Below are 24,207 nucleotides of genomic sequence, written 5' to 3'. Positions count from 1 at the left end.
GCTATCGCCTTGTAGAACCTGCCCGAGGCTAAAAGTCCCACCATGTCTATTTTATGTAGTTTATTAATTATTTATAAACTAACACTACATCTAGAAAGCTAGTCTGGTCTTCTGGATAAGGAGAAGGAACAGGAACTTTATACTCCGTTAATTGTTTTATTGCATTGCTTGCTAATTAGGTTCAAAAGTTGGCTTTATATTATGATATTTTACTTTACATTTAGATTTCTATCTCTTTAAGGAGTAATGCTATTTAATTAGTAGATTCATGTACAACGGTCATATAACTTAAATGACGTAACAGTAAAAATTAGGGCTTTGTAAAAAAAAAAAAAAAATATGATAAGGGTTCAACTGAGTTTCATATAAGACTCAACTTTTACTTACACAGCACAAAGTCACATAAGAGTTGTATTAAGTTTAGAATTTCAATTTTAAAAAGAGAAATGCTAGGGATCCAAGGGCGGACCCAAGGCAATGGTTGGGGGGATGAATGTCCCCCCAAAATTTTTAAAAAGTGTCTTAAAGTATACATATTTATAAATTTATTCCCTCAAAATTATACTTTTGTCCCCCCAAAATTATATTTGTGTCCTTTAATTTATTTATTTTTTTAAGTTTTGCCCTCTCTTCCAACATTTTTTTTTTAAAAAAAAAAACTTCAAATACCCCCATTTATTTAGTTTCCTTACATATTCAAAGCTACATTTTTCTTGGACCCAATAAATCATGTTTAGTTTATTTTGCTATTTGTTAATATTATTATATGTTTGTGATGTTATAAGATTAAATTTAAGACTTATATGCTTTTATTTTATATAAATAGGCACAAACACACATACACAGCGATTATATGTATCAATGCACTTTTGTATTTATAATCTGTCTTCCTAATGTATCTAAAAAAAAAAATTCGTCCCCTCATTCCATAAATCCTAGTTCCGCCCTTGCAGGGATCAATAAGTTGTCTATATTTGACCCATATTCCATTCTCTTATGGGTCAAATATAGAGAACTTATTGAATCCTAGCATTTTTCTTTTTTTTTTTTTTTTAAAAAAAAAGACAAAAATCAAAACATATATCCACAAAAATTGGGTCTTAGATGAACAAGAAAAGGCTAGTAAGAGCTTAGAAACATTATAATTTTTAGGGAAACATATTTTTTAGCCCCACAAACTACCATACATTTCTATTTTAGCCCTCTAATGTTGAAAAAAGTGATAAAGTAGCCCCACAAACTACCAAACAATTGCAATTTGGCCACTCCATTAGTCAACACTATTGAATTGGATGAAAAATGCAAAACGACGTCGTTTTGGCTAGGTTAAGTTACCTGTTTACGGTCTCTTCCTCTGCGGCGGAGATGTTACTGCTGAAATTTGCCGAAAATATGTGGTCAACGCAACCCGAGAGCTCTCCAGTAAATGTTCAACAGAAAGATGGCGGTTATTTGGTACGACGAGTGCATGGTACGCTACTTCAACGAGTCTATCTTCTCCACCGTGGCAGTAAGGCCTAGAATTCACATGTAGAACACACAAAACATCACCGAGCAGGACCGGTTCAACCAGCTATTGAACAAAACAATGACCCAATTGGCAACTGAGGCTTCCAACTTTCCGATCAGTGTTAAGAAGTTTGGGACTAAGGAAGTGAATTTTTCCCAGTTTCAAAATCTGTATAACCTTGTACAGTACCACCCCTAGGCCATGGGGGTGGCCACCCAGCCACCCCGTCTACGGTCTCTTCCTCTGCCGCGGAAATGTCACTGCTGAAATTTGCCAAAAATGCCTGGTCAACGCAACTCGGGAGCTCGCCAGTAAATGTTCAACGGAAAAGATGGCGGTTATTTAGTACGACGAGTGCATGGTACACTACTCCAACGAGTCTATCTTTTCCACCGTGGCTGTAAGGCCTAGAATTCACATGTGGAACACACAGAACATCACCGAGCAGGACCGGTTCAACCAGCTATTGAACAAAACGATGACCCAACTGGCAACTGAAGCTTCCAACTTTCCAATTGGTGTTAAGAAGTTTGGGACTAAGGAAGTGAATTTTTTTTAATTTCAAAATTTGTATAATCTTGTACAGTACCACCCCCAGGCCATGGGGGTGGCCACCCAACCACCCCGTCTACGGTTTCTTCCTCTGCCGCAGAGATGTCACTGCTGAAATTTGCCAAAAATGCATGGTCAACGCAACCCGGGAGCTCGCCAGTAAATGTTCAACAGAAAAGATGGCAGTTATTTGGCACGACGAGTGCATGGTACGCTACTCCAACGAGTCTATCTTCTCCACCGTGGCTGTAAGGCCTAGAATTCACATGTGGAACACATAGAACATCACCGAGCATGACCAGTTCAACCAGCTTTTGAACAAAACGATGACCCAACTGGCAACTGAGGCTTCCAACTTTCCGATCGGTGTTAAGAAGTTTGGGACTAAGGAAGTGAATTTTTCCCAGTTTCAAAATTTGTATAACCTTGTATAGTGCACACCGGACCTATCCAGCGCCGGCTACAATAGTTGTCTTCAGGCAACTATAAACCGTCTTCCTATATATTCTAGTGGAAAGCAAGGGGGAAGAGTTCTCTTCCCTAGTTGTAATGTTAGGTATGAGTTGTACCAATTCTACAATGAATCCACAGCACCGGCGCTCGCACTAGGCCTTGCACCTCCACCTACAGGCTCCATAGCTGGATCAAAAGGTAGTTAAAGTGGACCACTCATTTCACTGCTTTCATTTTCTTCATTATTATTATTTTTTTCTTCCCCTCAAAACGACGTCATTTTGGGAGACATTTTTTTAATTGATTTTTTTTTTTTTTTCAAAAGGATATTTTGTAACTTAACCTTGCCAAAATGACACAGTTTTGAATTTTCTATCCTATTTGACGGTAATGATTAGCGGAGTGACCAAATTGCAAATGTTTGATAGTTTGTAGGGCTATTTTATCATTTTTTAAACATTAGAGGGCTAAAACAAAAATGGCTAATAGTTTGTGGAGGTTTTTTTTTTCCCAAATTTTTATTACAATTTATTTACAAATTGACATAGCCCTCAGAGTAATACTTACTATGTTGTGTTAGAATTTGATGGAGAATAGATAAGCTTGCACTTATTTTCTTCTTCCCTTTGAAGATTCTCTCTCTTGGAAATGGAGTGTGTGCCAATTGTTCACTTCAAGAATAGGCTGATCCAACCAACTATAAGTTGTGATTAGGGGTGAAACGCTACTTAAACCCAAAGTTAATTGGCTTTTCTCGAAATGCGTTGAAGTGCAACAATTGGCCAAACATCTAAAGATAAAACATTTGTTTTGGCGTGGACCGCAAGAGCTAAAGCCTCTTTTTTCTTGGTGAATTTCTTCCCGCTCTACTAACCTTAACTACTTGGTTAACGTGGACTACCACGTCCGTGACAGTCGAATCATAAACGATTAAAATAAAAACTGTAATATCCAAAACATTTTTCAAAGAATCAAAATGGCTTGCAATGGGAAAGACATGGTTCCCATTTCCCTTTTGTCCATAAATAGTATATTGTGATTCATATAACTCTCATGCCTTCAATTATTTGTTGCTGAAAAATGGAATCAGTGTAGGGCTAAGCTTTCCCAACAAGAATATAATAATAATATTTATTCCAACGCTACCATGAAAAATAAATTACATGCCGTTTCAATCCAACTGAGCTTTTTCCAACGATGGCACGTTTCAATTACATGCCGTCACGAAGGTTATGGAAAAATTAAAGACGCCCCAATTATTTATTTAATTATTTAATAATCCAAAAATTAATTACCAGAGTGGATTAAACGAAAACGGAGCAAAATTTCTCTCCTAACTCCGCAGCCCCCCAACAATATTTGTTGGCAATAATGAAATACGTGGCACGGAAAAGGGTAAAGAAAGGACAAAGGCGTAAAAATAAGGTGGGAGAGAAGTGTTGGGGATGTGGAACTTTGAACGAGAGGCGGGAGGTCCAAGTGGAGACGGTGGGGTTACTATATATAAATAAGTCGCAGCTCGCCAATTCTCTACCACCCAAGCAATCGCTCGCCCTAAATCCCACATTTTTTTTATTTTCTCCGATTTTTGGCTTTTTTGGAAAGTGATACGAAATTCCAAAATAGAGGAAGAAAGAAAGAAAAAAAGAAGGAAATAAAAGAAGAAGAAGAGCGAGGAAGGAGGAACGAGATCGCGAGCCCTAGAAGAGACTGGGAAAAAACAGTTTGCGGATCCGAAATGACGCAATAGCCCCTCATTTTTTGCTTGCGCCGATTTTTGCCCTGTTTTTCTCTTGCTTGAAAACTGTTTTTTATTTTTTCGTTTTGTTTTCCTGAGTTTCTCGCTGGTTGAGGTACGGAAGTGGAGATTTTCTTTCGTTTTCTCTAATTTTCTCGTCTGATCTGGTGCTGTGGCATTTGGAAATTTGGTGGTTATCGTTGCCCTCCGTTTGGTTGCCGAGAAAGTGAAGGTAATGGGAAGGAAATGGAAAAGTTTGGGAATTTTGAATGTTAAGTTGTTGTTTTGTGGTGCTCTTGAATAGCGAGAGATCTGTATTTCAAATTTCGAATTTCAAATTTCTCTAGCTTTTTCTCGGCAGCCAAACACGGCGTTACAGTTTTGCCATTTTTACTTGTACAAAATATGACTTTGGATGCAATGAAGGGGTACACAATGGGGATAAGATTGGATTATTGGCATGATTTCTTTTTTTTTTTTTTTGTTTATATTGCGATGCATAAGTTTCCAAATATGTTAACGAAATGAATTGAAATGGTTTGGCCTTCGCTTGTGATGTTTTGTAGTTTTCAGCTCAGATCTGCTCTGTTTTTGGCTCCATGTTTACGAATGATTCTGCATTAGATAATATTCTTGATTGTTTTTGCCTTTTAAATTAGTGGTCGCCTTATATTGTTTTTTTCTTCTCTCCCATGGATTTGATTTGCAATCGGAATCAATATTTCATTTTCTCTGGAATTAGGAAATTTTCTTTGTTATTAATCCCTTCTTTTGTTCCGTTTGGTTTTGGGCAAAAATATAGAAGGAAGCAAAAATGCGCCAAATGCTAAAACTTGAGCGGCTCGAATTTTTTTTGGAAATCAGATTTTTGTAAATTTTTTTATAATTTTAAATTGCAAAATTTCGGGAAACCTGTTGTTTCTTAGCATGATTTGTGTTTTTTTTTCCCCCTAAATTCCCTGAAACAGGCTATTCTTTGAGGCAATTACTGGTAAAAGGATCAGCACATCGCGTACGTGTATGTTTTTCCCGTTATTGAAAACGGAAACTCGCGTATGACATTTCGAGTAGTTTATGCTTTTGGTTTTACTCATTCTTCAAATGAACCGTGCAGAACGTGGGTGTGATATTCGTAGTGTAATTCGTTGAAGAAATTGAGAATTTAGTTTTGCTATAGCTATCTGTTTGGTTTTTTCCACTGTTACGTGTTGTTGTCTGATGCGTGTTTGTGAAGATTCCTAAAACTTGGTTGTACAAATTTCACTGACAAAGAGAGAATTTCTCAGAAATTGCTGACTCCGCGCGTCGTAAAGGAATTCACAATGGTTGCGACTGCCGCTACTTCCGCATTTATTCCGGTTCCATCTCCATCACCGAACTCTGGCGCCAAGGCCACCCCAAAGCCTGCGAATTTGGGAGGAATGAAGTCAAAATCTGCTGGGATCTCCGGTGGCTTGCAGGTCAAAGCAAATGCCCAAGCCCCTCCCAAAATAAACGGTACCTCGGTTGGTTTGACAACACCTGTGGAAGGTGTGAAGAATGAGTGTGAAACATCCTCGCCTCCCCCCAGGACTTTCATCAACACGATACCTGATTGGAGCATGCTTCTTGCTGCTATCACCACAATCTTCTTGGCCGCGGAGAAACAGTGGATGATGCTGGATTGGAAACCCAGGCGGCCCGACATGCTTATTGACCCTTTTGGTCTAGGGAGGATTGTTCAGGATGGTTTTGTGTTCCGGCAGAACTTTTCTATTAGATCATACGAAATAGGTGCTGATCGGACAGCGTCTATAGAGACGTTGATGAATCATTTACAGGTATTATTGAAATCTTCTAATCTTATCGTATCCTTTTTTTGGAGATATGTTTGTGTTATAATCTTTTAGTGAGATCATTTGTATCTGGTGTTACTAAGACTTCTTCTTCATGAGCTGTTTTCTTCTGTTTTTGGCTGCAGGAATCTGCCCTTAATCATGTTAAGGGTGCTGGACTTCTTGGTGATGGTTTTGGTTCAACGCCAGAGATGTGCAAAAAGAACCTGATATGGGTGGTTACACGGATGCAGGTTGTCGTAGATCGCTATCCTACTTGGTAAGTCACAACTTCATGAGTTTGCCCTTTTTAGCGGCCGTTGAACATGAGCTGATGATTTTGCCATTTATTTATGTGGTTTATGTTTTGTGCGGCCGTTTTTTCACATATGACTTGGATGATTTTATCCAACATTGCTACCATACATCATATGAAGTTTATAGTGCTGGCCATGTAGCAAACAATTGGCTCTGTACTTAGCTCTATATACTTAGTTTTGTATTTTCTCTAAAATTTTGAGGGTGATGCCTAAAGAAGGTCACAAATCTGTATCTGAAAAGGTTGTGTCCTATTTGTGGATTCTGCTGGAGTGGTTTATTTCTTCGGGCCATTAGTGTGAGTGTGAATCTTAACATATTATTTAGGTAGATTTTGTGCACTTGCGGTAGTCAATTCTAAGTATGAATGTGAAGTTCTTGCTTGAAAATAAGTATTAATAATAGAAAAGAACACAAAATAAAAAACTTGAGGATTAGATGGGTCCCCCCATTCCGCAGAATTTTATTCTGCTCTTGATTAAAATATTTGTTTCATATTGATTCTGAGTATGTTGTAATGGCATCTTAAAGCATAATAGAGGCCCTAATACATAATATTAACCTGCTACATAAGAATTCTTCACATCTTATAGTTATATAAACAAAGCTGGTAGAAATAATAGGTTCATGGGTGTATATGGTAGCCATTAGATGTGTTCTAAAACTCAAGATAGTGATATGGCGGTGAATATTCTTTTTCTTATTCAAACAAATGGAGAAAGAATGAGCGAGAGAAGATGAATGTTCTCAAGGGATGGGTCAATTGATATACAGTCTTACCCTCTTTGGAAGACATGATGGACAAGCGTAAAGTAACATATATAGGCTTTTATGGAACATTCAATCTGTGATAGGGCTTCAGCTCAAGATAAAACCAAAAGCCCAAAAAAGAGACCAAAATAGGAATATTTAGATATGAATTTCAGCTCCTATGTAGAGTTGACATTTGTAAGGGATTAATAAGCTAGGGATGCTATACAGTTTCCCTCATTTCTGTCTCTCAGAGTAATGCTTCTGCTATGTGTATGATGTATTTTTATGAAGTTGCATTCCAATTTGCTGGGTTAATGTGACTTTCTTAGAAAGGAAAAAAGCTCGACACAGATGGCAACTACTTGAACTCCTCAAGTATGATGGTTAACATTTCAAAGACTCTTAAATTATAAATATGTTTTGCGTTAATGTATAAATTTTGGAGCCAACTGCACTAAACTAATTTTGTTGAACTGAGTGTAAGAACTTTATGGAACTAATTTTGTTGCAGTGAGTGTAAGAACTTTATGGAACGTTATTATGGCTGGGAAGTAACATAATTATAGGTTATAAATTGATTTGTAGTGGGAGAGTGGTCAGTCGAGATTGATGGATTTAGTTTATTTTTGTCTCACAGGGGTGATGTTGTTGAAGTGGACACTTGGGTTAGTCCATCTGGAAAGAATGGTATGCGGCGTGATTGGCTTCTACGTGATTACAAAACTGGCGAAATTCTTACAAGAGCCTCCAGGTACAATATTATTTGAAGATTTTGATCCTTTTACATTTTTCTAAAAAAAAAAATAATAATTTATCTGTGCTCCCGCTTGTTAAACTTAAGCGTTATGTAACTTTTGACATATGCTGCATGATGGTGTTTGAATGGGGCATATAATTATGTTATAGTATATATCTTATACTGTGTGGTGATGACAATCAAAGCAATGAAACATATAATCTTTTTCGATTTGTTATTAAGTTTCCTGGGAAGGCTGGGATGATTCTGATTGTAAAAGTGTTAAAAAGTGTTTTCTATGGGATATATTGTAATGAACTTCCTGCATGTCAACATGCGACATGGTGTTTTGTATACTTTAAAATTATTAGCACAAGTAATTGATCAGGATCACAATGATTGTGTTATTGGTTTTGATGAATTGCAGTGTTTGGGTGATGATGAATAAAAAAACAAGGAGGTTATCTAAGATTCCAGATGAAGTTCGAGGGGAAATAGAGCCTTACTTTATGAATTCTCCTCCTGTTGTGGAAGAGGATAGCAGAAAACTACAAAAGCTTGATGATAATACAGCGGACTATGTTCGCACTGGGTTATCTGTAAGTTGATTTTTTCATCTGAAAATTGCAATTGACAGTTGTTCTCTTTCCTTTATTTTCAAAATTATATCTGGCTTGTGGCACTCATGTTGCTTTCTGATTGGCATATAATTTTTTTTTTTTCCTTTTCAATTGGCAGCCTAGATGGAGTGATTTAGACGTCAACCAGCATGTTAACAATGTGAAGTACATTGGCTGGATCCTTGAGGTAGATGTCGATATGGATTCCCTTTTTTAGATCATCCCCTTGCACTCCCCCCTCTCCCTCTCTCTTGCTCTTTAATCTTTGTCCTTTCTTGGATGCCTGTTTACTAGATACAATATGCATGCTAATAATAATGGCTAACCCAGTACAGAGATGGTCAGCCAGATCAAAACTCTGAATGGAATATGTAGTGGAACTGGGTCTGACCAGAATAACCTTTTCTTGGGCTTAATATGTTCCGAAAAGTTTATAAGCCAGCAATAACTGTACAAGCATGTTCTGAGGGGTACTGCTTGGTTTCCTAATTTTGAGAAACAGTTGATTGCATATGCTTAGAAATGATTATTTTAATTTAGAGCTTGTCTTAGAGCCAAATCACATTCCAAAGCTTTAAATATAAAAGTTTCGACCTCATTGTCAAATTCTTTAAGGGTATGTTCTCCCATACTCATCAGTTTTGCATTTTCCTTAATATTTAAGTTCTTCTCCCACTGACCTCCATTATTCCCATGCTGGATAAGTCCATTGGAAGTAATATACTTATGCAGTTATCTCTTTGGTTGTCCAGCAAGGTTAAGTGCAGCATGAACATGTGTACATCTGTCTTTCTGAAAGTATATAAGACTTAAGTGCATCATGCCATGTGCACATCTGTTTTTGTGGAAGTACCCATTCCTTCCCTTTTAGCTGTCATCTTTTACTTATCTTATTGACTAATTGCTGGAAGGGATATTCCTAATACCATCATCCAATGTGGCCGTGCAATACTTTGTTTGGTATTATTTGGGCTATATCTCGTCAGACACAATTTGTGCTAAACTTTCAGTAAACAACATTTCTTTTTCAGGTGTTTGTGGTGATGCCTAAGCAATTATTGCATTGCAAACCATAGAAAACACATTGTATCTTACCTAATCCACATGTTCTTTCAAATCTCCCCTGGTTTAATTAGCAACAGACGTGATTGTTCCATTGATTATTGGAACACTGATGGATTACTAGAATTTTTTTTTTTTTTTTTTTTTTTTTTTATTATTATTTTTTTTTATTTCAGTTGATTATTGAACTGTTTTTCTTTTTCTCCTTGCAGAGTGCTCCATTGCCGATCTTGGAGAGTCACGAGCTTTCTGCGATGACTTTGGAGTATAGGAGGGAGTGCGGGAGGGACAGTGTGCTGCAGTCTCTGACCGCCGTCAATGGCGTTGGTAATTTGATGAATTTGGCTGACATCGAGTGCCAGCACTTGCTTCGGCTCGAGGAGGGGGCCGAGATTGTGAGGGGAAGGACTTTGTGGAGGCCCAAATATGCCAACAACTTTGGGACTCTTGGTCAGGTCCCAGCAGAAAGCGCTTAATCTAAGAGTGCTTTTGTAGCTGGAATTACGATACCCTCTCGCTTGTGTAGAATCCTGCATGTGTTTCTTGGATTTACATGCGTTTCTTCTTTATATATATAGATATATAGATATTCCTTCTCTTTTGTCTTCACTTGGAAAGGAAAAGGCAGTCCCGTTGTAATTAGCTCTTCCTGTACTCTCTTTCTGCACCTGGTTGGTTGGTGGACACTAGAGGGCCGATATCTGCATTTCTGGCAGTTAACCTTTAGCTGTGTGGGATGTCTGGGCGATTTGTCTTATTTGTTGGAATGGCATGTATATTTTTTCTAAATATTCTTTTCTATTTAGAAATGGCAAAATATCTCCATTTATTGCTGCAGGAAAATATTGATTACTTGACTTCAAATATCTTCTCCTTGTTTCGATGCAACAGTCTGTATTCATGGAAAAAACATCTTATAATGACTTGTCAGTTGTCACAATTAGCATGGTCATCTTACTTTGCCCATGGCTTTGGATTTGGGTATTAGAGCACGTATACTGGGCCCGGCTAGCCAAAAAGAAATACCAAAAAGAGTTTCACATTTTGCTAATCATTTTAATTATTGCATAAGTTAAATTAATAAAAAAATAATCTTATTCTTTCTTCAGGAAATAGTAAAAATAGATAATTAATGCGCCTGGCTCAAACAGTGAGTGAGGAAAAGATCATCCTAAATTTGTAGCCCACAGGCCCAATAGGCTAAAAAGATGCTCAAGTCCTCCACAGATATTAACATGAACAAAAAGCTAGTGGCATCGAAAACATGAACAAAAAGAGAAGAAAATAAGAATTTTTTTTTTTTATAACCCACATCTATATAAAAGATTAATTAAATGTTATGTAGGGAGGAAGTGGCAGTTGATTCAAAGAACGTTGACAGAATCTTACCACGTATAATTGGAAAATGGGAAAAAAATTAGGAGCAAGGAGAAGATGATATTGATCAACAAGTGCATGCACGAAGCGTTGGAAGATATATAAGACAAATACAATGTCATGTATTATATTACTACGACCGATGCTTGTATCAAGGAACAAAACGAATGATGCATTGCACGTACATATCATACATGTATATATACATAATTAAGAACTTGCATCTAATTAGCTAAAAACGAAGAATATGATTCGGAAGTATATTAAAAGTTGAGCCTATTTTCTAGCAAAACTCATTCATGCATGCACATGAAGACGTCCCACCGCCAGCATTGACGGGACTTCACATGATTAGGCACCAATCCCAACTGTACAAAACTACAAAAACAAAAGCCTGGCAACAAGATGAACTCAACTCAGAAGGGGAGAAAACTCCGGCAATCGTGATAATACTTTTTATAACATACAATAATGACGAGAGAAAAGCTATACACTCCGAATTCACTTGCTCTTCTGACGTGAAAATAAAAATTATGAAAAATTTTACTTTATTTTTTTAATTGTCATTACTTTTGTAATGTCTTTTTAAAGTTTTTTAATTGTTTGCAATCTCACCCCTTCATTAACTTTTCCCAAAATACTCCTATTTTCTTTTTCTTTTTTCTTTTTTTTGGATAAATAAGTAATACCCTCATTTGTTTTAGGAAAAACAAAAGAAAAAAAATTGTAAAAATTAAGGCGGTAGTCTGAATTAAATGGTATTTGTAAAAATAGTCATGCCTGAATCTTTGCAACAAAAAAAAATTAAATATTTTTTCTTAAAAAAAGTGAGGGTATTTTGAGAATTTTGTTAGGGTTTAACGGAAAATCCTAATAGATCTCCGATACACTAAATTGAGAGGTTTTGAACTTTAGAGTGAACATTACAAAATGGGCGACAAGTCATAAGGTAAGTGAAATTTCCCAAAAAATTATCATTACATTTTTTAGAAGAATAAGAATTTGCAGAATATTTTTTACAAACCGGTCTCTAAGAAGCACAGACTATTAAAAAAACATGTATTTCTCATAGTCACATGTTAAGGAATACACAGTCATTTTTAGATATTAGTTTGTAGAAATAAATTTTTGCCTTTTTGAAAAACGTTATACAAACTCTCACTTTCACGCATTCAAATACACATTTTTTGACGTGACGTTCAAAAATATTATTAAATTTTAGATTTAATAGTGATTTTTGGACACCAAAATGATTGAAATTAGCTTTGACAGGCTGAAATGGTAGACGTGGGAAAGCCGCGTGCGGCAATCGGTTTTGCAGTGGGACGCATTCAGCGGGAACCTCAGTATGATGGGATGACCCCTTGCTTTTTCCCAGTTGAGAAACAACGAATTAGAAAAAGACACGTTGCCGGCATGCCAACAATGCCCATATGCTATTGTCGGGGGCTCCTTTGACCTGGAACCTTTGTGTGTCCCAAATATTGCTTAAACAACTCCAGGTCAACTTAGTATATGCTATAGCAATGTAAAACTGTCTCAATCATGTTACCCTTTTTTTTTCTTGAAAAAAAATAATAATAATAATTTTATGTTCGATGTATTAAATTCCTTATGTCCTTCTTTTCTTAGATTTTAGGTGTAGAATTTGTGTAAGGTGTAGAATTTGGTGTAATACTTCAATTACTGTTCGTTAGATCGTCTGTAATGAATGATTTGGATTTAAAATGACAAAAAGAAAGGGTTGATAGACTATGAAGTGGTCGGACAACAAATATAGGTGAGGGACCGACCATTTTTAAACCTAATTGTTCATTAAAAATGAATGGTCACAATTTAAGGTATAACAAAGAATCTTAATCTGTATTATATATTTAATAGGTTGACAGTGAGATGTGTGTTTTTATTTTTCTTTGGGGGATGATAATTAATTATAATTGCAATTGGATTGGGGAATGGATGATCTTGCTTTACATGGATACAATATTAGGAGGAAGAATAAAAGGGAAGTCACATATTTTACAACTAGAGATTCATTGAACAAGCTGCTTATGCCCAATAGTATTAGTATTTTTTTTTTCTTCTAAAACACAATAGTATTACTATTCATGTGAAATTATTAAAGCGTTATAGGGAGATTTTTAATATTTGCAACTTGGGTTTGATTTTTTATTCTGTGGGCTGCTGTAGGTTTTGGATATATATATATATATATATACCTTGTATTATGATTAAGGAATCGTCTTCTATTATAATGTTGTTCATATTAGAATATAAATTAAATGATTAAATTAATCAATTTTTATTAATTTAAATTCTTGGGTCAAGTGATGATTTAAAGTGGTATCAAAATAGAGCTTATAAACTCAAACCATGTCTCTATAATTCATATTCTATTTTAATTAAATATTTTAAGTGTTAATTCTCTCCCCTTCTTAAAGAGAGACTTAGAGTTATAGAATAAATTAAATTATTTTTACTTCAACATTAGCTTTTGAAGCTTTTTGGCTTTGTTAAGACTTTTATCAATCTGAGGAATCTTGAATATTCAGACATTATAGAGGGATGGATGTAGCCTGTAGGTAGTATTGAGTGATTGCTGCTATCATTGCTACACTTCCTCGGATTTGCTACTTTCATGTTTAATTTCAGGGAGGAGGTTCGCCGGCATTGGGATTTATCAATTAACACACACACACACACATATATATATATATATATATATATATATAAAGGACTTTCCCAGGCGCAAAAGGCAGTTCTATTTGCCTTACCTACTACGTTTTAAAATAAAAGTAGGTCTGATGATCAATCTAGTTAAAGTTAAAGGTTTACAACTCTACCTTTTTTTTCTTTTTTCTTTTTTCTAATTCATGGTGAGTTTTGTACTGTTTTGCTTGTATCTATAATTTATAATATGTTTATTTTCTTTCTAATATATATATATTTTTTCTATGTTTAGACTGACATATTTTGAAAAATAAGAAGTCAATTAGAGGCAATAGTAATATTATTTACAAACAATGCAGCAAACGATGAACTCGTCTATTTAATCACAAACAAAATATACCAAAAAAAAAAAAAAACAAAAACAAAATGAAGTAACTGTGCCTAGATTCTTATTATTGGATTATGTTATGAAATTCTCTCTAAATATTAATTATGACGAATAGGAAAAAAAATAATTATTAATTATGACAATTTTTTTTTTTTTTTTTAATATATAAAAGTGATTTGTACACAGTTTTGTCGTTGGTGCTTTTCGAGACCTTTTTCAAATATTGTATTTCAAACACGAATCAGTGTGTGGGAGAAATGAAACTGAACTGATTGAATGTACCGACAGATTGGCCCAAACTTCAAAGCTTGATTCTATCACAGTACTGCACGTGGCATCATCCCATTGGCCTTCTGTTCCCTATATATTCAGAACCCCGAACATCCACACGTTCACATATTCACAGCCACAGGCTACAAAGAACAACAACACAAAAAAAAAAAACACAGTAGAAGCATTTGATCCCACAAGCCTCACAGTATGCCACCGGAGACAACCTCGGAGCGGTCGGAGTCTGACGTCAGCAGCGCTATCTTTAAGGATACGGAGCTCACCTTAGGATTACCTGGCGAGGCTCGTTCTCCGGCTCTCGCCGGAAGCAGGAACTGCACGAAACGTGGATTCATCGAGACGGTGGATCTTAACCTGGGGAGCTCTACCAGCAAGCCGCGTGGCAAAACTCTTGCTGACGAGGATGACAACTCGGAGAATATCGTCACCGGTGCCGGGAAAGCCCCAGCTGCAAAGTAAGACTATTGTGTTTTCCTCTAAAGAAATTCATTATAAATTCACAAAAAGATGAATAAGTTTGTCAAGAAAGAACTGTTTATAACATGTGACACGTATATCTATCATCATCATCTTCTTGAAATATTTTCCCAAAAAAAAGTTTTGGGGTGCGATTAAGAATCGTTAATAATTCTCAATGATAATTTCCCAAGAAATCCACTCATGAATTATGAAACGCTTGCATGCTTTATCATGGTAGAGAAGTTTGTGGATATATTAGGTGACTATTATTGATATTTCTACATGAGAAAAAAGTGATAAATTTATATCTTATCTTTATATATATATAGATAAGATGAGACACAAAGAAAGAAAGAAGAATCGACCATATAAATAATTCTTCTAGATCGATCTATATCAATGGAAGAATCAAAGAGTTGTCACAGTTTCCAATCGTCCATATTTTCGCCTTGTTCACAAATTTAATTTGTTGATTCGTTGGTGTGAGAGGAATATGTGCATAATTTATTTATTTATTTATTTTACGGTACTATTGAAGGGCACAAGTGGTTGGTTGGCCACCGGTCAGATCGTTTAGAAAGAAGGCGTTGGAGGGCTCCAAGTACGTGAAAGTAGCCGTTGATGGAGCGCCATATTTGCGTAAAGTGGACCTGGAGACGTACGATAGCTATCAGGAGCTACTCAAAGCTTTTGAGAAAATGTTCACTTGCTTCACTATCCGCGGTGAGTACACATATTCTTTCTACACTTTTCTTTGTGGATTAATTCCCCATCTCTTTCAATTCCTATGCCTAGGGTATTGCACGCCTCTAAAATGGACCGTTTAATTCAAAATGGGACAACACGTAAGAGAGAAGAAGAAGAAGAGGCGTGCAAGCCATAGGAGTGGTAGCCGTTAGGGGTGCTGAACCACCCCTTCTTGTTATTAGGGGTTTTCTAAAGGTCAATTTAAAGACCACAAAGAATGGTTTGTGTTTGAAGGTAGTCAAAGGAAGGCCATGTAAGAACCAACCATTATATTGAGGGTGGCCAAACCACTCAATATGATCTCAAATTTGACCTTTAGGGCAGTTGAATCACCCTGTGAATAAAAAGAATGGTTTGATTACCTTCAATGATCGGCTTAAGGGTGGCTGAATTATCTCTATGGTCAAAATAATGATTCGGCTACCCCCCTAAGGTTGGCTTAGGGGTGACCGAACCACTTTCATCTCAAAATGAGGTGGTTCGACAATCTTAAAGGCTAAATTAAGAGTGATTGAAATAGTACTCCAGTGGCCTACCCTTAATCTCTCTTATGTGTTGTTGTATTTTGGACAATTCATTTTAAATGATCAATTCATATTATAACTATTGCATCATGTACCCTAAAAATTATAGGGGATTGATCTCAATCCATATTTGGGAATTATGTGACGGTTACAATTTAAGTCACATAATTATATTAAAGGGTAGTTTTATGCTTAAACCTTATTTAAAAATGCTAGATTTTTAATTATTTTATAACTTTTAACCTATATTATTAACATGTGATTGAAAAAGACAAATGATAGAGACACAACTTTTTGACTAAACTTTTTTTTTTATGTGGTCATTTAAAAAAAAAAAGTCTGAAACAATAACATCCTATGTGGTCTTTTTTTTATTTGATATTTTTTTTATTAAAAAAAAATGAAAATTTTCTTCATAAAAATGATATTTTTTAATGATTTAAAATAACCTTCAATTCGGGAGTATTTTTCTTTGGTGGATTTAACCTAATATGAGGGTATCTCAATCCATAATAATTACACATTACAAGCTGTGAAGAAATTATAAAATAATTATACGTGTGTTATTTAAATTGGTAAACGTATGATATAGACAATTATCTTGGGGAGAGGAAGGTTGTGGATCCAATGAAGGAAATGGAATATGTGCCAACGTACGAAGACAAAGACGGTGACTGGATGCTCGTTGGAGACGTCCCTTGGAAGTAAGTTACTGAAAAATAATTGTCCTTTCACCCACTTCTCTTTGCAGTATTTGCCAATATTGTACGCAATATTTATGCATGGTTGACAGTACTATTTTTCATAATTACTTTTTATACCTTTTCTTTTCTTTTTCTTTTTCGGGATGGGAGGTTTGGTTGAGAAAAATCATTAAAGTTAGCAGCTTTTGTTCATGTGTCCTTTTCTGCAACATAGTTCGAGAAATTCAGCACCGCATAAATTAAATATGCACCCCATCCTCCCTTGTTTTATCTATATTTGGAGTTTGGTCCCTGCAAAGTAGATCTTCATTTAAATATGTATTTCCATTGTTTCACTAAATTTGGAAGATAAAAATATGTTATTGGGTATAAAGTGGAGATAATCTGTTCTTGAGTGGCTTAATTAGAGTTTGTAATTTAATGGAAGTGGGCTTCTTCTATATTATGTCAAACTTTTTATTTATTTATATGATCATTTATTTCCCTTTTTGAATGGCAGAATGTTCAGAGAATCATGCAAGCGTATTCACTTGAAGAAAAGCTCAGAGGCTGTAGGATTAGGTAATACATTTATTTAAGCCCTTATAAATATTTTAATCCCTCTGCCATTTGTTGAACTGTTTTTCTTTTTTCTTTTTTCTTTTTTCTCTGATATTAATTGAACTTTTTTTTTTTTTTAATAATTGATGATAATGCAGCTCCTAGAAGTACTCTTCCTCCAAGCACAACTTGAAAAGCAAGCAACAAAGAAGAAGATTGGATGGAAAGAAAGTAGGTAGAATAGAGATTAACCCCATTTTCCTGGTTGGGGAATGAGTGAATCAAGGGTAGAAGAATAAGAAAGAGACTTATTTTATTTTTTTATTTTATTTTTTTTACTTTAGTGATAACTGATATGTGCTTTCTTGTAATATATGTACTTTTTAGTGTTAGAGTTTGTTTAAAATTCTGTTAGGAAATTTAAAAAGTAATTTTAGTGCTAAAAAAGCTGTGTCAAACAAAAAATTGATCTATTTGGTAAAACAAATTTAAGTACTAATTTAACTTCTTTTTTTTTTTTTTTTTACTCTAAAAATACTTTTGAAAAAGGCTTAAAAATGAAGCTTTTTTTAATTCTCAATGCAATTCCAAATTGTGTTAAGAAGTTTAGAAAGTATTTTTAATACATAAAAAGTTGTATCAACAAAATATTGGCATGTCTGGTAAAAAACTCAAAAAATATTCATCTTTGAAGTTTTTGCTCTAAAAATGACAAAACGCAGTTTCAAAAAAGATATTTTTGATTTTAAAAGCTTTATTTCTTAACGCGATCCCAAACAAGTTCTTGTAACGTGTGTTACATGCCATTACTTTACTCGGTTTTTTGATCCCCTTAGATTTTATAAAATATGAGATTCTCGTATTTTTAAATTTGAGCATTCTATTATATCTAATGGTCCAAATAAATAAAGAGGTTTGTGTGTTATTGTGGCAAATGGGTTGGGCATGTTAAAAACTAAAATTACTTGACTTGCTTGCATTTATTTAGACCGTTAAATGTAAGTTAGGGCTCAAATTTTAAAAATCTAATAATTTCATATTTTAAAAATCGGAGGGGATCTCAATACACTATTTTTTTTTTTTTTTGACATGTCCGCACAAGAGGGGGGAGAAGGATTCGAACTAGTGACCTCCGCTTCATTAGACGTGGTCCTAACCGATTGAGCTACCTCTTGGAAACCTCAATGCACTATTTTAATGGGAGTAACAACACAAATGTATGCCCGTTTTAATGTATGTCATTCCTTACTTAATTTTTTTTAATTGTCCTTTGAGGGTTCTTAAAACCCAAAGATTGCATGTTAGAAGAGAAGAGAAGAGAAGGTTAATAAGTTTGTAAAAATGGCAAGCCTTAAATAACATCTTGTATGTAATCAAAATGAGAAACAACATAATTAGATGGCGACAATATTTCATGATAGCTGCCGTAGAATAATGAGAGTCCAAAGAGATAAGAGAGGAAGTTGTATTCATTTCCATGACATTCATGCACTCGGGACTCATCTTTTTATTCCTTTACAGTAAAAAGCAGCTTCCTTTTTCTCATTTTTGTTTTCCCTTTTTCTTTTGCTATTATTCGAGCCTAATTGGGGGGGGCTTCAAAACGCACCCACCCACCATATAATTATTAATTATTCTCTCTTTTCTCTAACAAAATCTGTCTACATTTTTCTTTCTTTTAATTGTCATGTAAATTATGTTAATGACTTTGTTTTCTATTTCTCTTATTAAAACATTAATAAATAACTTAAAACGTGAAGCATTTTTTTAAGTATCAAAATTATTTTTACATTTATATCACATTAGAATATATATTATTTTTCAAATAAAAGAAAAATGTTATATATTGCAGCTATTTTTTATTGGACTGATGTGACAGTGTTCATTAGCCTTTGATTTAGTGAAATGACGGTAAGAGGATGTGTAGTATATAGCATTACTGTAACAAAAAATCGCTAAAAGGTAATCCTATTTAGTAGACTGATATACGGCTAACATACAACTAAAATGACGTTGCATAAAGTCATTTTTTGATTTTTGATTTTTACAAGCGCTAATCAAATGGATGATTTTTTTATTGTTACATCATTAAATTGTATGACACTCATATAACATTCTATTAAATAGAATTACTAAAAAAAAAAAAAGTAATTTTATTCTTCACACCCATTTGACATAACTTACGGGGATTATTAATTTAAGTAGCTCTTTTTCTTTTCTTTTCTTTTTTTTTAAATGGCTTTTCAATCGGTTAAAACGAGAAGTCACTTAAATGAGTAATAATATAAAGAGGATTAGAGTCCTCACAAATATGATGTGACATTTAAAATTATCAATAAATTAAAATTCAATAATAATCATCTCAAATTCAATGGTGATTTTAAAACATGTCACACCAATTAAGTATAAAAAAATAATAATAATAATAAAAAAAAAAAAAAACAGACTATTAAATCTATGGAACTTTCATGAGATGTCACAAATTAAATTTAATAATAGATTTGCATATCTCTTCCATTCCATGGAGATAAATAAGAGATAAAGTAGGGGAATGAAATCAGTCATTTCTCAAGTACTGTAAAACATGTGTGAAGAAGATTATTACTTTAATAAATGAATAAAACGCGTCAACAAACATATTCACCGCGATGCTTTTGAGGAGACAATGAAAATAAAAACAGGAAGAATGAAAAGTAAAGAGAGTAGAGAGAGAGAGAGAGAGAGTAATCCCAGGCCGAACAAAAAAAAAAAAAAAAAAAAGTCGTATTATTCAATATTCATGGTCCCTTGGGATGCTTGGGGGCTTAAACACATGGGCCCAAAACTTTATAAATTTTTATTTTTATTTTTCAATTTTTCAAATTTTCATCTTCATGGTATTATAATTATTAGTGGTAGTATATGTTTTTCTTTACCTTCCGTTGCAGGCGACTGGGTGAATCTGGTACCTGCTGCAAATTCTCAGAAAATGCCACACCGCTTCCTCTCTTCAATCGAGGAGCTCTTATTGATCTTCCATGGAGCTCCAACATGACCAAATACTGCATCAAAGATCAGATCACTAGGAAAACGCCTTCACACCCACAACCCCGCCCCTCTGCCTCCCCCCCCAATGCTTTATTTTAAAGCTTAAAATGCTTCTGTCACTCCAACATGAAACTCTGAATTCATTTCTCTCTCTCCTTTGCTAAAGATCTCATCTTTTTCAGTTCAAATAACAGGTTTCTTCTCTCTCTCTCTCTCTCTCTCCCTCAAAGTATGTGTGTATGTGTTTGTTGAATTAAGCTAAACTGCTTAGATTTCCACATTAATTGTTGGCCATGGAAATTTAGTATTTACATAGTGAAGATTGTAGCTGGGTTTGTTCAAGTTGTTTTTTTTTTTTTGTGGTGATGAAAATAATGGTGATCTGGGTTTCTGGCCACTTGTTTTCTATGATGCGGTGGTGTAGATTTTTATGGTGATTCCTTGTTCTGTTCTACTATTAGCCCCAGATCTAGAGTTTAATCCACAAAAATCTCTGCTATCGTCAAAATTTAGTTTTGTATTACTAATGTTCTTAGTTGCTGGTTATAGCTCGGTACAATTTTTATTTTTACTGCTTACAGGAGGTCTTTTTTCTTTCTCTCTTTTAGCAAAATATCTTTTATAGCTTTCCCTTTCTAGCTCATGTATTGAATTAGTTGCCAGACATCTGATTTGGGCTTTGAATCTGCTGGACAATGCCGGTGGCAACTCAGGCTTGAGCGATAAGTAATAAGTTTAAATTTGTAATTCATTTGAGTTATTAGTTCTAGGCTTTGGTCACTTTGATTTAAAATTAATATGTCTTCCTTCTGATAGATGAGCCAGTTCATACTTATGATTGTAAGATCACTAAGATATCTTGTTGATCAAATTAGTCAAATTAATGAAACATGTGATTTTGAATGCAACCTGCATTTCCAATTTATGTTCTAGTAGATGGGCATCCAAAAGAGTAACTGTATAGAAATGAAAAATTTTCTGGACCAGGTTTTCCTAAATGCCAAAATTGAGCATTGATATTGTGTTTTTCATCCTCTTGTGGTCATTTCCTTTTGCGTGTTTTTATATTAATTCCATCACTTTTTAGTTGTATCTGGCCTTGTGAATCTAATTCATCTGTGGTATTAGATCGCCGTTAGTTTTTATGCATTGATATTTGCAGAAATTGTGCTCATATATGTTTCGAGTCCATTATTGTTGTCTCACTTTTCAAGAATTTAAGCATGAATCTGTTTTCTGGATATTTCCTCAGAAGTTAAGCATTATAATTATATACAAATACTTCCCTGCATCAGTTTCTCTTTGTACTTCCAAAGGCCCCACCAACACCCTCTAAAAATAAAGTTTTTGATTTAATTCTTCATTTGCTCCAGGGGGTCTGTCTGTTGGATTTTGCAAGGCTGCCACCATGCTCAAGCAAATTCTGAGCAAACTCCCTCGGAAGTTGTCAAAACCTGACCAAGTAGATTCTGCAGGGAGTGATTCTGGCAACATTACTGCTAATTCGGGCAATGGATTTCAATGTACAAATGTTGGCAGTGCTCTTTCAAGCAAATTAAATGTTGTGAAAAGGGTGTCTTCAGCAGTTTTTCCCACAAGCATTGCAGCTGGAGTTGAGGCAGTGGAGGCCCATCTATCCTTCAAAGATGTTTCAAATTCACAGAAGCAGAACCTGTTTGTCAGTAAGTTGAACCTCTGCTGTGAGGTTCACGAATTTAGTGATCCAGATAAGCAAGATCTTAAACGTCAAGCATTGATAGAGCTTGTTGATTTTGTTTCTTCTGGGTCCGCAAAGTTCAGTGAACCAGCAATTGCTGCAGTGTGTAAAATGTGTGCAGTTAACCTGTTCAGGATTTTCCCCCCTAAATATCGTTCTAATTGTGCTGGGGGTGAGGCAGAAGATGAAGAACCAATGTTTGATCCTGCTTGGTCACATTTGCAAATTGTGTATGACCTACTTCTTCGGTTTATCAGTTATGGGTCTCTTGACGCAAAAGTGGCAAAAAAGTATGTAGATCATTCTTTTATTGTGAGATTACTTGACCTCTTTGATTCTGAGGACCCGAGAGAAAGAGACTGTTTAAAAACAATTCTGCATAGGATCTATGGGAAATTCATGGTACACAGGCCTTTTATTCGAAAGGCTGTTAGCAATATCATCTATCGATTTGTTTTAGAAACTGAGCGACATAATGGAATTGCGGAGCTGTTGGAGATTTTTGGGAGTGTAATTAGTGGGTTTGCATTGCCTTTGAAGGAGGAACACAAGATGTTCTTATGGAGGGCTCTGATTCCTTTACACAAACCAAAATCAATAGGCATTTATCATCAACCATTGACGTATTGTGTTGTACAGTTTATAGATAAGGATCCAAAGTTGGCCAGCGTTGTGATTAAGGGACTGTTGAAGTACTGGCCTGTTACAAATAGCCAGAAGGAATTGATGTTCATAAGTGAGTTGGAAGAGGTTTTGGAAATGACTGGTATGGTTGAGTTCCAAAAGATCATGATCCCACTGTTCCGGCGTATAGGATGCCTCCTCAATAGCTCCCATTACCAGGTAACTTTTCTGTTATGTTGTTGCTCCTTACTAATGACATGCTTGTTGCATAAGAGTCTCCTTTGGTGTCTTATACACAGAAATGTGTCTTTGGTCAGAATTAGAAGCTTTCAACTATAGTTTCTTTTGATTGTGTAGAAAGTATGGTGATGAAAAGAATAGAGTGCACCATGTAAGACGTTGTTTATTAGATGGTGGGAAGTTGTAGTGGATTTGAAAAACAATATGAAGGTTATATTCTTCTTGCTTTGATAATTTTCAGGTGGCTGAACGTGCCCACTTGCTATGGAACAATGAGCACATCCTCAATCTTATCTCACATAACAGGCAGGTGATCCTGCCTCTCGTGTTCTCAGCTCTTGAGCGAAACGCTCAGAATCACTGGAATCAGGCTGTGCTCAACCTGACCCTAAATCTGAGGAGGATGTTTTATGAGATGGATGAGGAGCTGGCAATTGCCTGCCAACGTAAGTTGGAGGAGGAAGATTCAAGGTTAAGCGTGGCGGCTGAGAAGCGGAGATTGACATGGGAACGCCTGGAAAACGCTGCTGCTCTCCAACCTTTTGCTGGTAATATTTTAGTCCAGGAAAAACCTGCCACATGCTCTGTAGCTTGCTAATTGCTTGGCTAATAGGGTTAAACATTATCGTAGAATCATAACCGGGTTTCTATCTGCACGAAGATGCTGTGATGAGATTGTGTTGAGTGGTTATGCTGCTGCTGCCTTGAAGGTTCATTCTGCGCACAAGAGGTCGGGATTGACGGGATTCCTTGGGATTGTGTATTGACCTTCTCCTGTATCCTTGCCCAAGAGCTGTCTGTATTTCCCTGTATTTTTATTTGTTCTATTGTATCCCCTAAGAATTTGCTGATCGTGCTTTCATGCTTTTGGAGATTATAGCAAGACTGAAGCCATTTGCTTTGATATGGCAAAGATGTATATACTAATCCCATCTCTTTCTCTCTAGCTCTCTCTCAAAGCCATGGTTCTATGTTGGAATTTACATGCTTCAAGAGTGAAGGGAGAAGTAGCAGATGGCATTATTTATTTATTTATTTATTTATTAAATTTTCTGTTCTAGGCAAAGTCAAAATACTATTGTTGAAGATAAAAAGAGAAGATAGATAAGATAATAAAGGAAGGGGGTGTGGCACAAGGGCCAGAAAGGGTAGTCGTCAGCTGCAAGCAATGGACGGTGGAGATGCTTCGCAGGTAGTCTTTTGGAGCATCGATAGATGACGAGGTGACCGGTGGTTGAGATGGTGACATATGTTGATGGTTGCTGAGGTAGCCTGTTGGCTGTTGCATCACATTAGGACCATGCAATACGAGCTCAGGTGGGAATGCTCGTTGAAAAGGGTCC

The 24,207-nt window shown here is 35.5% G+C and overlaps 3 protein-coding genes across 6 annotated transcripts; all 3 read left to right on the top strand.

Annotated features, from left to right (window-relative positions):
- The first annotated feature begins 4,037 nt into the window (after positions 1-4,037).
- Positions 4,038-10,399, top strand: LOC132165515 (palmitoyl-acyl carrier protein thioesterase, chloroplastic). 3 transcript variants are annotated; one of them, XM_059576116.1, is made up of 8 exons: positions 4,038-4,485; positions 5,222-5,271; positions 5,540-6,073; positions 6,214-6,347; positions 7,776-7,889; positions 8,302-8,473; positions 8,613-8,681; positions 9,769-10,399. In XM_059576116.1, the coding sequence occupies exons 3-8, from the start codon at positions 5,576-5,578 to the stop codon at positions 10,030-10,032; spliced, it is 1,251 nt and encodes a 416-aa protein (XP_059432099.1). In that variant the 5' UTR covers positions 4,038-4,485; positions 5,222-5,271; positions 5,540-5,575; the 3' UTR covers positions 10,033-10,399. The 3 variants fall into 3 exon arrangements, with proteins under 3 accessions (XP_059432099.1, XP_059432100.1, XP_059432098.1); XM_059576117.1 differs by lacking the exon at positions 5,222-5,271 and having other exon boundaries at positions 4,038-4,368; XM_059576115.1 differs by lacking the exon at positions 5,222-5,271.
- Positions 10,400-14,413: 4,014 nt separating this feature from the next.
- Positions 14,414-17,648, top strand: LOC132165955 (auxin-responsive protein IAA1-like). The gene is made up of 5 exons (XM_059576672.1): positions 14,414-14,737; positions 15,280-15,464; positions 16,605-16,716; positions 17,216-17,277; positions 17,415-17,648. Exons 1-5 carry the CDS (start codon positions 14,472-14,474, stop codon positions 17,447-17,449), a joined length of 660 nt encoding a protein of 219 aa, XP_059432655.1. The 5' UTR covers positions 14,414-14,471; the 3' UTR covers positions 17,450-17,648.
- Positions 17,649-20,127: 2,479 nt separating this feature from the next.
- Positions 20,128-23,810, top strand: LOC132165444 (serine/threonine protein phosphatase 2A 57 kDa regulatory subunit B' kappa isoform-like). Of its 2 annotated transcripts, XM_059576014.1 has the most exons (4): positions 20,128-20,477; positions 21,657-22,843; positions 23,106-23,412; positions 23,496-23,810. In XM_059576014.1, the coding sequence occupies exons 2-4, from the start codon at positions 21,692-21,694 to the stop codon at positions 23,501-23,503; spliced, it is 1,467 nt and encodes a 488-aa protein (XP_059431997.1). In that variant the 5' UTR covers positions 20,128-20,477; positions 21,657-21,691; the 3' UTR covers positions 23,504-23,810. The 2 variants fall into 2 exon arrangements, with proteins under 2 accessions (XP_059431997.1, XP_059431996.1); XM_059576013.1 differs by having other exon boundaries at positions 23,106-23,810.
- The last annotated feature ends 397 nt before the right edge of the window (positions 23,811-24,207 follow it).

This window comes from Corylus avellana, chromosome ca11, assembly GCF_901000735.1.
Source record: "Corylus avellana chromosome ca11, CavTom2PMs-1.0".
Lineage (NCBI taxonomy): Eukaryota > Viridiplantae > Streptophyta > Magnoliopsida > Fagales > Betulaceae > Corylus > Corylus avellana.
This window is presented reverse-complemented; position numbering and strand designations above follow the sequence as displayed.